We start from the raw sequence: 12,843 nt of genomic DNA on the forward strand, positions 1-12,843 counted from the left end.
CGAAGCCATAATTCAAAAATTTACTGCTCCTAATGATGAAACTAATAATAGGAATTTGATTAACAAAAAAGTAATGTTATCCTGCTTTATTTTGATAAGCGTTACGCTACTGAATAATTAAAATGTTACCGAGGGGATTTTTTACACTATAGAGTACCATCTTCAAAACTCTCGTAGACTAATTGTTTTACAGCCCAATCATACTTCACATTTGACTTGTCCCAGTGCACTCTGGGCCAATAACCGTGGCTTTGCCACGTTTTATCGAGAATTGCGCAACAATCTTTATGGCGATCGATGTTGAGGATTAGATATGGCCAAGTCCATAAAAATGCCGTGTTCAAGCGGCGGCCGCTCAATAACAAAGTGTCTTTTACCGAGCAGCCAACATGGCACGGTGGCTGCTTAACTCGTTTTCGCTGATCCTGCTCCTGGCAGTGTGCAGCCTACAGGCGCGCCTGATCCTTCCCTTATCCCTGGACGATGGACAGCTGGAGACCAAGGGAGCAGCCCTCTTTGCCACCTCCCGCGTGGATGATAATAGTGCCGGCAATTACCGACTGCCAAATACAACGGAACCGGAGTCCTACAACGTGGAACTCTGGACCAATGTCCATAATGGCGATACCGAATTCAATGGCACCGTCAATATCGATATCCGGGTTTTGAACGAGACATCGAATATTACGCTTCACTATCGCCAGACGTCGAATTTTGAAGCGACGATTATCAGCCGGGATGTGGCCACGCCCACGGCAATTCCACTCACTGTAACCCCCGAGTTGCAGCGCGAATTCCTCGTCCTTACGCAGACCACCGCTGGTGAGGCATTTGGAGCCAACACCAACTGGACCATCACCATCAACTACACTGGCATCCACCGATCTGATATGGGCGGTTTCTATATCTCCAGTTATACGGACGATGATGGCGAACAGCAGTAAGTTGATATTTTACGAAGACTATACAAAATAATACCATTATTTTATTATGAGCTTGCACAGCCTTTACCCTTTTACCTTTATAGAAAATTATACTTAGGTTAGCCTTCTAATGGATGAGGGAATAAATTGCAAAAGTACAAAAGCTTATCGTGCTATTAATTACAATTGTACCTGATTGAGTACTTGCGGCTAGTTTCATTTCTTATCAAGAGACACAATTTGGCTTATCTTTATAATCTGTTATTAGTACGATGATACGCGCTTACCAAATAAAGATTAATTATCGGTTTAACTGAGTCGTTAATGTATATAACAATTTCTTTCAGCTTCTTGGCCACCACGCAATTCGAGAGCACAAACGCCCGTCACGCGTTTCCCTGTTACGATGAGCCTGCCCGTAGAGCTAACTTTACGATTACCATCCACCATGATCCCTCCTACACTGCCATCAGCAATATGCCAGTAAACACCGCTGCCACCAGGTATGATTTACGAATATATATACAAGCATAGAGGAAACATTACTCATTCGCAGTGTTGACAATGCTAGATACAATTGCAATCGATACTTTTCATGTAAGAAATGCTAACATACTGACGGTTTCGCCTTCCAGCTCGGGAGTCACTGCTTTCCAGACGACGCCAAAGATGTCCACCTACCTGGTGGCCTTCATCGTCTCCGATTTTGAGTCCACCACCGGAGAACTGAATGGCATCCGCCAGCGGGTTTTCTCGCGCAAGGGAAAGCAGGATCAGCAGGAATGGGCCCTTTGGTCCGGATTGCTTGTGGAGTCCAGTCTGGCTAGCTACTTTGGGGTTCCCTTCGCCCTGCCCAAGCTAGATCAAGCTGGAATACCGGACTTCTCTGCCGGTGCCATGGAGAACTGGGGTCTGGCCACCTATCGTGAGCAGTACATGTGGTGGAACAAGCAGAACTCCACGATCAACCTGAAGACGAACATTGCCAATATTATTGGACACGAGTACGCGCACATGTGGTTCGGCGATTTGGTATCTATCAAATGGTGGACCTATCTGTGGCTCAAGGAGGGCTTTGCTACTCTCTTCTCGTACGAATCGAACGACATTGCTTTCCCACTGTGGGACACCTATCAGATCTTCCACGTGAACGACTACAACAGCGCTCTGCTTAACGACGCCCTGGCCTCGGCCGTTCCCATGACGCACTACGTTCAGACACCATCGGAGATCTCCAACAGGTATAACACCTTCTCGTACGCCAAGCCCGCCAGTGTTCTGTACATGTTCAAGAACGCTTGGACGGACAAGGTATTCCGCACTGGATTGAACAAATACCTGACCAAGAAGTGAGTACCAAGCCATTACTTAAATGACCTAATATATGAACTTCTAATGTATAGAGTATAGAATTTTGATTAATCAAAAGATCTAAAATATTTCAAGAACTTAAAAAGCTAACTTTATGATATACTCGTATATACTGGGCTTAAGAGCCCTCATTTTAATTTGAACAGTAATCTCACATTGGAATTATTTTGTTTCGCTCAGCCAATATACATCTTGCGACGAATGGGATCTATTTGCGTCCTTCCAGGAATCGGCCGACGAGCTGGGCTTTACGCTGCCCGCCAGTGTGGACGACATCTTCAGTAGCTGGTCCCACCAGGCTGGTTATCCCCTGCTCACAGTGACCCGTAATTACAATGCCGGCACTATAACGATCACCCAGAAGCGTTATGTGGCGAACAAAACTGATACAAATAGCGCAACTTGGTATGTGCCACTTAACTTTGCCACTGCCAACAAGTACGATTATCGTGACACGAGCGCCACACATTACTTGCTAAATGTGACGGAGACCGTGATCTCAGATGTCGAGGCTTCCAGCGATGACTGGATAATCGTGAATATCCAGAACTCCGGCTATTACCGCACCCTGTACGATACGCAGAACTATGGTCTAATTACGGCAGCTCTGAAGTCTCAGCCCTGGAGGTTCCATCCTCGTAACAGGGCACAACTGCTGTACGATACGTACATCTTTGTCAGCACCGATCGCCTGAGCCACAGCATCCTGCTGGAGCTGCTGGGTTACCTGACTAATGAGCAGCAGTATGCTCCTTGGTCCACTGCCAACACTATTCTGACCGTCTACGATCGTTACTTGCGTGGCGATGATTCTTACTACAACTTCCAAGATTTCGTGAAGCGCCTGATCGATCCCATCTTCGATAAAATCGGTGTAAACGAGATTCCCGGCGAGCATTATCTGAACAACTATCTGCGCATCGTGCTGGTCAGCTTGGCCTGCCAGGTGGGATCCGATGATTGCTATAACCAGTCGGCCAATAAATTATCCGAGTACCTATACAATGGCACAGCCATTGAGGCCACTCTAAAGACTCAAGCCTACTGTGCTGGTCTCCGATCGACTACCAATGAAATCTATAGCAGAGTGCAGTCCGATTTGCTCAGTTCCTCAGATTCCACCGATCGCAGCCTGTTCATCTCCTCGTTGGGCTGCTCTGGAAGTACGAGCCAGCTGCTTGATTTCTTGAGACTATCCCTGGACACCAACAATAGCTTGAGCTACTCGGAGCGCACTTCCCTTCTAAACTCGGCCTATTCCCGCAGTGAAATCGGTCTTACCGCTAGTTTGGAATTCCTGGAGAGCAACTGGGAGGCATATGCCAACCTTTCAGACTCTGCAAAGCCCCTGGATGCTGCCCTGCGTGGCATTGCCACCTATGTGGTCAGTGAGAAGCAAAAGACGAGGGTACGTTTTTTTTTTTTAATTTATAATTCAAAGCAGACTTTTAATTTACTATTTATTAATTATATGACAGCTTAACGCTTTGGTGGATGTTGTGGAGGCTGATGGACCGAGTTATATCAATGATGATCTGAGCACCACCATTGACTCCAGAATCACATCCAACTTCGCTTGGTTGGAAGTTAATCGTGATCCAGTGCTCAACTGGATCGAGGATTCCTTAAAAGAGAACGGCAGTCCCTCTCTGACCTCATCCATCACCACGATCCTGGTCAGTGCGATGGCTCTGTTGCTATTCAGGCTATATTAAGATAACTCACGTGGTCAAGTATTAAACATAAATTCAGTAAAGTGACGTAAATCAACAATAAAGATTGTGTGCTCATCATAGATCGAAAATAGAACTGATTATACTGTGGAATTTTCGGGCTGAATGGAGTCCCCTGGTGAGAAAAGTTCAAAGTTCCGCGGTTGGGAAACTTAACTGATCGGTTTATAGCTTGGTTGACACACATTTGCATTGGTCAATCTAATCGCGATTCTAGGAATGGCATCGATAAAGCACTGATAGTTGAGCTTAGTACGAAATTCGATTATCAAGTGGATATTTACAATGGCCTGAATGGTTTATGAAGTTCACGTGATCATATCAGATTGTGATTGGCAACTTTCAAGAACAATAAGCCATTTTATGGTTTTCAGTTTCTTAATCAATTTCAATGGTTTTACCATTTATTAGAAGATGTCTAGCTGTTGCATAGTATCGCACATATTGCTTAGTAATTCCGTATGGATTAATGGGCCTTTTCTTATCTCAAGAGCGAACTTGAACAGTCTATTATACCATAATAGTTAACAGGCGTGTATATTTCGCTATCATATCAGCACATATGATAAGTACACGAGAACTTCAGTTTCAATTATTATTGTTCAAGATCTTGTTTCGTATAGAAATTATTGCTGTTTTCATAATTAGATAATATGCTGTCATTCCTTTTCATTAATTATAGTAATAGTGTTAAATAATTTTTAGAGGTGAGAGAAACAATTCTTTTATAATCAGCTAAACAATCAGATCAAGGTCAGTGCACTTGAGATTTTTATCAGGGCGTCTATCTTGAAATGCCCACACTTATTCGACATTATCTTAGACGTGATTGTTACTAACCCTGCAGAAAATACAAATTCATCAAAGGCTAGTACCATACTTGATTTACTACCCAATGGAGTTTATACCACAGTTCTTGGCTGGTAACGGTCATTCTGGGTAACAAGATTGGGGTAATCTTTATGTCTGCTCCCAGATAAGATGGACTGCCTCGCTTAAAAGTGGCTCCCCGAACTTTGGCAGTTTAGTCTTTCCGCGTTTTTCGCCATGAGTTGCGTTCAGGTCGGGGGCATGTCAGTATTCTTGGTCCTTTTGCTGGCCATTTCCGCCACCCAGGCGGCTGTGGTTCGCCAATATCCGATCCTTGATCACCTGCAACATCTGGAGAATCCCATGCAGCGATTGGTGGTTCCTCTCGCCGACGAGGATAACTACCGTCTGCCCTACGATACGATCCCGAGTCATTATGCCGTGTCCTTGAGCACAAATGTGCACACGGGAGACACCGTGTTCAATGGTACCGTGGCCATCACCTTAAGCGTTTTGAACACCACCACAAAAATTGTGGTCCACGCCCGCCAGCTGGAGAACTTTACAGCCTCCATTATTCAGCAGGGAGTCACTGAAGCCGTGGCCCAGGAATTGGTATACGAATATGAAGCAGAGCGCGAGTTTCTTACCTTCAGCAAGACGGGACTGACTTTCCCCGAAGACACCACATGGATTCTGACAATCAACTACCAGGGACATCTGCGCACAGACAACGGAGGATTCTACCTATCCACATATACGGATGAGGAGGGGAACACCAAGTATCTGGCCACCACCCAGTTTGAGTCCACTGACGCACGGCACGCCTTCCCCTGCTACGATGAACCCTCGAAGAGGGCGGAGTTCACTATCACCATTAAGCACGATCCAAGCTACAATGCCATCAGCAATATGCCAGTCGATTCGAGCAGGTTGGTGATTTCTTTTCCATAACATAGTTAAGTTCAAGTGTATTATTTTTAAATCGTTTTGGTTTCTCAACTTTAAAATCTTTATAATTATTAAAGTATGCCACTTTGTCTTTCTCGCCATAATTTAATGACAAAGATACGGTGTAATCAGTGCTTTACAAGCACAATGTCTTTAATGGATGCATAAATTAATTGTTATTTTTTATAGCACCTCTGGAGTCACCGTCTTCCAAAAGACCGTAAATATGCCATCCTACCTGGTCGCCTTTATTGTGTCCGAGTTTGTCTTCTCGGAGGGTGAGCTAAATGGCTTGCCACAGCGCGTCTTCTCCCGCAATGGAACCGAACATGAGCAGGAGTGGGCTCTAACCACCGGAATGCTGGTGGAGAAGCGTCTGTCCGGCTACTTTGATGTTCCCTTCGCCCTGCCCAAGCTAGATCAGGCTGGTATCCCGGACTTTGCCGCCGGTGCCATGGAGAACTGGGGTCTGGCCACGTACCGTGAGGAGTACCTGTTGTACAACACGGAAAACTCAACCACCAGCACGCAGACCAACATAGCTACCATTGAGGCGCACGAGGATGCCCACATGTGGTTTGGTGATCTGGTGGCCATCGAATGGTGGAGCTTCCTTTGGCTAAAGGAAGGTTTCGCCACCCTTTTCGAGAACTTGGCTGTGGACTTGGTAGGTTTATTATCGAAAAACTCTCGATTATTTATCTAATTTGTAATTTCGATTACAGGCCTATCCCGAGTGGGACATTTTCCAGACCTTCCACGCTGGATCGTACCAGAGCGCTCTGGTGAATGATGCCAGCGCTAATGCCCGCCCCATGAGCCACTTTGTCCAGAAGCCCTCGGAGATTGCCCTGCTCTATGACTCCGTTTCGTATGCTAAGGCCGGATCCGTTCTTGACATGTGGCGCCATGCCCTGACTAACACCGTTTTCCAACGCGGCCTACACAACTATCTGGTCGACAAGTAGGTTTCAAGTTTTGGAGCCTACATCAATGTCTAATATCGAATTTTTATTCTAACCAGTCAATTCACTGCTGCCAATCCCAGCAAGCTTTTCGAGGCCATTGCCAAGGCTGCCGTGGAGGAGAACTATGAAGTGAAAGCAACCGTGCCCGATATGATGGGTAGCTGGACAAACCAGGGAGGAGTTCCTTTACTGACCGTGACTCGTAACTACGACAACGGAAGCTTCACAGTTAAGCAGTCGGTGTACACCAACGATAAGGACTATACGAATGACAAGTTGTGGTATGTGCCCATTAACTACGCCGAATCGAAAAATCCCGACTTCCGCAACACCGAGGCTACTCATTATCTGCTTAACCAATCCGAGATTACCATCTATTCCGACTTGGACCAGACCAACTGGTTGATTCTGAACAAAAAATCCACTGGTTACTACCGCGTGCTCTATGATGCCCAAAACTATCAACTGATCACCAGCGCATTGATCACTCGTCCCCACAAGATCGATCCTAGGAACCGAGCCCAGTTGATTAACGACTTGTACCGCTTTGCAACCAGTGGCCGTGTGCCCCATGCCACTTTGCTGGAGCTGTTGACCTACTTGCCCCAGGAGGATCAGTACTCTCCCTGGTCCGCTACCAACACAGTGATTACCCTGCTCAACCGCTACCTGAGCGGAGATGCGGATTATGGCAACTTCCAGTTCTACGTCCGTGAACTGGTGAGCCTGCAGTTCGACAAGTTCGGAGTGAATGATAACAAAGGTGACCACCATTTGGTACCATTCACCCGCAATGTGCTAATTAACCTTGCTTGTCTGGCGGGTCTGGAGAATTGTCTGACGGAGACCACGGCCAAGTTGACGGCTCTCGTGGAGGAGGGAACTAAGATCGAGCCGAATCTACAGTCGCAGGTGTACTGCAACGGCCTGAAGCAGGCCGATGACAAAACCTTTGACTTTGTGTTCAACAAGCTGCTGAACTCCACCGATCAGGCCGAGCGTCGTCTTCTGATCTCCGCCCTGGGCTGCTCCCAGAACACTGCCCAGCTAGAGAAGTTCGTGTACAGCAGCATTGAGCCAGAGGGTTTGAGGGATCAGGAAAGGATCACGGTGCTGAGTCCGGTCTACTCCCGCGGCGAGGTGGGTCTGCTGGTCGCCATTGAGTTCCTGCAGAAGAACTGGGAAAAGTATGGTCAGCTAAATTCCGGCTTTGGTGGCGTAAATCCTCTGTACAGCGACATTGTGGGTATTTCCGCCTATACCGTCAACGACAAGCAGAAGGATGCCTTGCAAGAGTTGGTGGACACTGTCAAGGGTTCTGAGTATGTGCCCAGCACTCTGCAGGATAGCGTGGATAGCAACGTGAATGCCAACTACGCGTGGCTGGCTTCCAACAGGGATCCCCTGATGACCTGGGTCGCCGGATTCCGCAGCGGCAGCTCCGCCCTGAACGCCTCCATTTTGGCAATCCTTGCCTGCCTTCTGGCCGCCAAGCTATTCTAAAACGTAGATCCTAAGTTAGTTATAGATTTCCATTGTGCGCCCAATAAATTCCATTAATTTCCTAAAACTATTGTTTGCTTTTGCTGGGAATTTACAATTCCCTTCATAGGTTTATGGTCGTGAATTGCCAGATCGAAGTGGTCAGATAAGCGTGAGTATTTCATAAATTTCCTCTTTTGAAAAGTAAAAAACTCTGTTCTTACGACCACAGTTGAGCCATAAATACATGGGTAATCAGCCTTGGCAACTAATTTCATAAGTGTGAACGAAATCATGTTAGCCTTTAGTTTCACAAATGGTCGAATATAAATATAATAAAAGGAATTAAACAAAGACTGAAATTTCTTGAGGGGTTTTTATGACTTTAATAACTTGGTGGATACAGTTTTATAATCGGCGGTTTTTGCAAATTTAACAAACTACTGGGGGCGGTGTGCAGATATATTTTCTTGTTTATCATTCATATGCTTGACAAATGTGTTTTTTCAATAGCTTTGATACTCTATTGTGCCGTAAATAAGCGTTTGCCGTCAATTTTTGATTTGCTTTGGCCACTAATCAATCAATAATACTCATTAAATGCTTCATAGCAGGAAGAAGTTCCTTTAAGAGTACAATACACTTAACATAATGTGGTTCATATGTTGATAAGCCATTTTGCGATAGCGTTAGTTAATCCAAACGAATACAAGGTAAAATGTACGGACCGACAATTCTTTGGATGCTCATATAAAAAATTCAGACAAACCTATTCATGTTTGTTTCATTATTTACGAAGTATCTTGTAATCAACCAACATTAGCAACAACTTGGCAGTTAAAAGCTTTCCCCTTTGGAAGACTGCAAATCACGCTCGATAAGATTGGGTGCAATGCACCATAAAGTCTCAAAGAAGCAGTGCAACGGACAGCAAATGTTATGCCATCGTCTGGCAATCTTCAAAAAAATATTGTCAGCTTGGATTGGTAGCCAATGGCGGAGTGTGTAAATCACGACCCCTTATCGCTATCGCAGCTTAATCTATAGACCAGGCGAACTTTATCTGGGCCGAAATAAAACGTTAAAGTTTGCAGATAAGCCGCTGATACTAGCAAAGTCGCAAAATGGTTTACATTCACCATATATACCGGGCCCAAAGCCAAAACTCACTTAGTTTTCGAATCGAATCGCTGGCCGAGTGGCGTGCGAAATACTAATTCTAGTCCGAGGTTCGCGATCGAACCCTTGAAAAGTGAGTTTAATAAGTGCTTATATAAATGGGGATTTTTCAAGTAAAATTGGAACAATCCTTATAAAAGTGAAAAAAAAAACTTTAAATTACTAGACACGTACTAGCGATGCGATTAATTAAGTTTTTAATTTGTATCCCTTTTGATATTTCATTAGTAGGAAGAATGTTTGCCCCGCGAGTGGCTGTTCTCCTGGTGGCCTGTGTGTCCTTGGCCTCGGCAGGAACTCGGCAACTGTCTGTGGATGTCCAGCCGCCGGCGACGCTCGCCACCGAGCTAAATGAATACCGCCTGGCCGAGCACATCACGCCGGTTAACTACAACATTACGCTGCGTCCCTATTTGCTGGAGACCGATGGCAACAAGAGGTTCACCTTCGATGGCGAGGTTTGGATCGAGGTGATTTCCAACCAGACCACCAACGACATCTATCTGCACTCGAAAAACCTCACATATTCGGTCAGGGAATACTGGCAAAAGCCAACCACCGAAGTGGCCAATCCTACGGTCATCCAAATTAGTGCCACCAATACAACGAACTATGATACGGATATTGTAAAGCTGACGGCGTCAACTGCTTTGACCGCCAATACGACATATATACTGCATTTCGTGTACACCGGTCTGATGGAGGACGATATGCACGGTTTCTATCGCAGCTCCTATGTGGACGATAACAATGTTACCAAGTGGCTGGGATCCACCCAATTCCAAACCCATCACGCTCGTCGCGCCTTCCCCAGCTTTGATGAGCCCCAGTTCAAGGCCACCTTCGATGTCACGCTGAAGCGACACAGGACCTTCAACTCGGTCAGTAACACCCGTCTGATCTCATCGTATCCCAGCACTGAAGAGTAAGAACTTCCACCACTTTATTGTTAATCTGTAAGCCTTCCATTGGTTAAGAAATTCAACTATCTAGTGAGAATTTAATCGATTAACGAGAAAGTTGTTATTTCTTGATCTGAATATTATGTTTTATTTCACCCAATTATTAGAGGTATTTTCTCGGACGTGTACAAGACGACGCCCAAAATGTCCACCTATCTGCTGGCTTTCATAATTTCCGAGTTCGTGGCCCGTAAGGATGACGATTTCGGAGTTTACGCACGTCCCGAGTACTATGCTCAGACCCAGTACCCCTACAATGTGGGTATCCAGATTTTGGAGGAGATGGGCCAGTACCTGGATAAGGACTACTACTCTATGGGCAACGACAAGATGGATATGGCCGCCATTCCGGATTTCTCGGCCGGAGCAATGGAGAACTGGGGTCTGTTGACCTACAGGGAGCGTTCCCTGCTGGTGGACGAGTCGGCTACTACCTTGGCCTCCCGCCAGTCCATTGCCGCCGTGGTGGCTCACGAACAGGCGCACATGTGGTTCGGCGATCTGGTCACCTGCAAGTGGTGGAGCTACACCTGGCTTAACGAGGGATTCGCTCGCTATTTCCAATACTTCGGCACCGCCATGGTCGAGGACAAATGGGAGCTGGAGAAGCAGTTTGTGGTTGACCAGGTGCAGTCGGTCATGGCCATGGACTCGACCAATGCCACCAATCCGCTGAGCGATGAGAACACCTACACGCCCGCCCATCTGAGCCGCATGTTTAACAGCATCTCCTACAACAAGGGAGCCACCTTCATCCGTATGATCAAGCACACCATGGGCGAGCAACAATTCCAGAAGTCCCTGCAGGAATACCTGAAGAAATAGTGAGTAGTGGGGAAATTAAATATGTGACTTGTATTTCAAGGGTTTTTCTTGCTTACAGCGAGTATCAGTCGTCTTTGCCTGAATATCTCTTGGGAGCCTGGCAAGCCAATTGGCCCAACTCCAGTTACAATGAAAGCTCCAAAGATATATTCAAGAGCTTCACCGAGCAGGTGGGCTATCCACTGATCAATGTAACTGTTGGCAACAGTCAGGTCAGCTTCACGCAGAAGCGTTTCCTGCTGAAGGAGAGCGATGGATCCGACTCATCTTTGAAATATACTGTGCCCATTTCCTACACTACCAGTGAGACAAATAACTTTTTGAACACCACGCCAAAGTTTATTCTGAAACCCAACGTAACTACGACGGTTCAATTCAACTCAACAATAAAATGGATTGTGGTCAATATTCAGCAGACCGGATATTACCGTGTCACCTACTCCGACGACAATTGGCATGCCATCCACCACGCTCTGATCACAGCCAACTGGGGAGGAATTCACGAGAACAATCGCGCCCAGATCGTGGATGATCTGTTCAATCTGGCCAGGGCTGGATATGTTACCTACAACCTTACCTTGGATGTGATCGAGTATTTGCAGACGGAGACCAACTACATCCCCTGGACATCCGCCTTCAACGGCTTCAACTACTTGACTATCCGCCTCGGAAACGACACGGCCGATTTCAATTACTATATCCAGACCCTGACCAACAAGGCCTACAATCAGCTGGGCTTCAATGAAGCATCGAATGATACAGCCTTGGACATTTACCTACGCACTAAGATCCTCTCCTGGGCCTGTCGCTATGGCAGCTCCGATTGCATCAGCCAGGCCCAGGGCTACTTCCAATCGTTGGCCACCGTGCCCAAGAACATACGCGCCACTGTCTACTGCGTGGGTCTGCGTGAAGGTGGTGAGGCCGAGTTCCAGGCTCTTTACAACAAGTTCAAGAACGAGACCGTGGCCACCGAGGAGACCCTGCTGCAGAACTCATTCGGTTGCGTCAAGACCCAGTCTCTAATCGAGAAGGTGTTCGATCTGATCATCAGCGATGAGATTCGACGACAGGACAAGTCATCCGTGCTGGCCACTCTCTACACGGAGAACAACGAGAATGTCAGTCCGGTGTTTGCACTGGTCACTCAGAAATACGAGGAATTGGCTGAGGCGTAAGTATATCCTATTATTTGGTTTGGCTTGCATTTTATAATTCACTTCTTTCTGCAGCATGGGCGGCTACTCCGCTGTGGCCACGGTGATTTCCAATATCGCCGCCCGTTTCACCACAAATCAGCAGTTAACTGATCTGGAGAACTTCAACAAGGCTAATGGCGCCAAGTTCGGCAGCTCGCAGGCCACTTTGACCGCCGCCGAGGCAACCGTTAAGGAGAACTTGGAGTGGGCTACGGCCAAGCTGGGCGTTTTCCGCAGCTATCTGGCCAACTATCGTAGTGGAAGCGCCATGGTCAACGCCTTCAGCGCCATCAGCCTTTTGATGGTGGCCCTGGTCACCATGCTGCGTAACTAAGCAGGGATTAGCTCCTACTGGAGTCAGGTGCGATCGAGTCACGAGTGCTCCTTAGGCCATAAAGTATTTGTACGCAAGAGCACCCAATAAAGTAACACCTTTTTGT

General features: G+C 46.6%; 3 protein-coding genes across 4 annotated transcripts; all 3 read left to right on the plus strand.

Annotated features, from left to right (window-relative positions):
- The first annotated feature begins 350 nt into the window (after window positions 1-350).
- On the plus strand, window positions 351-4,088 carry CG31343 (uncharacterized protein). Its single transcript, NM_169964.3, has 5 exons — window positions 351-940; window positions 1,271-1,426; window positions 1,559-2,272; window positions 2,475-3,702; window positions 3,773-4,088. The coding sequence occupies exons 1-5, from the start codon at window positions 390-392 to the stop codon at window positions 4,007-4,009; spliced, it is 2,886 nt and encodes a 961-aa protein (NP_732652.1). The 5' UTR covers window positions 351-389; the 3' UTR covers window positions 4,010-4,088.
- Window positions 4,089-4,937: 849 nt separating this feature from the next.
- On the plus strand, window positions 4,938-8,322 carry CG31233 (uncharacterized protein). Of its 2 annotated transcripts, none has more exons than NM_001316609.1 (4): window positions 4,938-5,769; window positions 5,978-6,455; window positions 6,514-6,752; window positions 6,813-8,322. In NM_001316609.1, exons 1-4 carry the CDS (start codon window positions 5,075-5,077, stop codon window positions 8,257-8,259), a joined length of 2,859 nt encoding a protein of 952 aa, NP_001303538.1. In that variant the 5' UTR covers window positions 4,938-5,074; the 3' UTR covers window positions 8,260-8,322. The 2 variants fall into 2 exon arrangements, with proteins under 2 accessions (NP_001303538.1, NP_732653.2); NM_169965.2 differs by having other exon boundaries at window positions 5,052-5,769.
- Window positions 8,323-9,408: 1,086 nt separating this feature from the next.
- Window positions 9,409-12,843, plus strand: CG31198 (uncharacterized protein). Its single transcript, NM_169966.2, has 5 exons — window positions 9,409-9,490; window positions 9,646-10,342; window positions 10,487-11,203; window positions 11,263-12,378; window positions 12,437-12,843. Exons 2-5 carry the CDS (start codon window positions 9,654-9,656, stop codon window positions 12,735-12,737), a joined length of 2,823 nt encoding a protein of 940 aa, NP_732654.1. The 5' UTR covers window positions 9,409-9,490; window positions 9,646-9,653; the 3' UTR covers window positions 12,738-12,843.

This window comes from Drosophila melanogaster, chromosome 3R, assembly GCF_000001215.4.
Source record: "Drosophila melanogaster chromosome 3R".
Lineage (NCBI taxonomy): Eukaryota > Metazoa > Arthropoda > Insecta > Diptera > Drosophilidae > Drosophila > Drosophila melanogaster.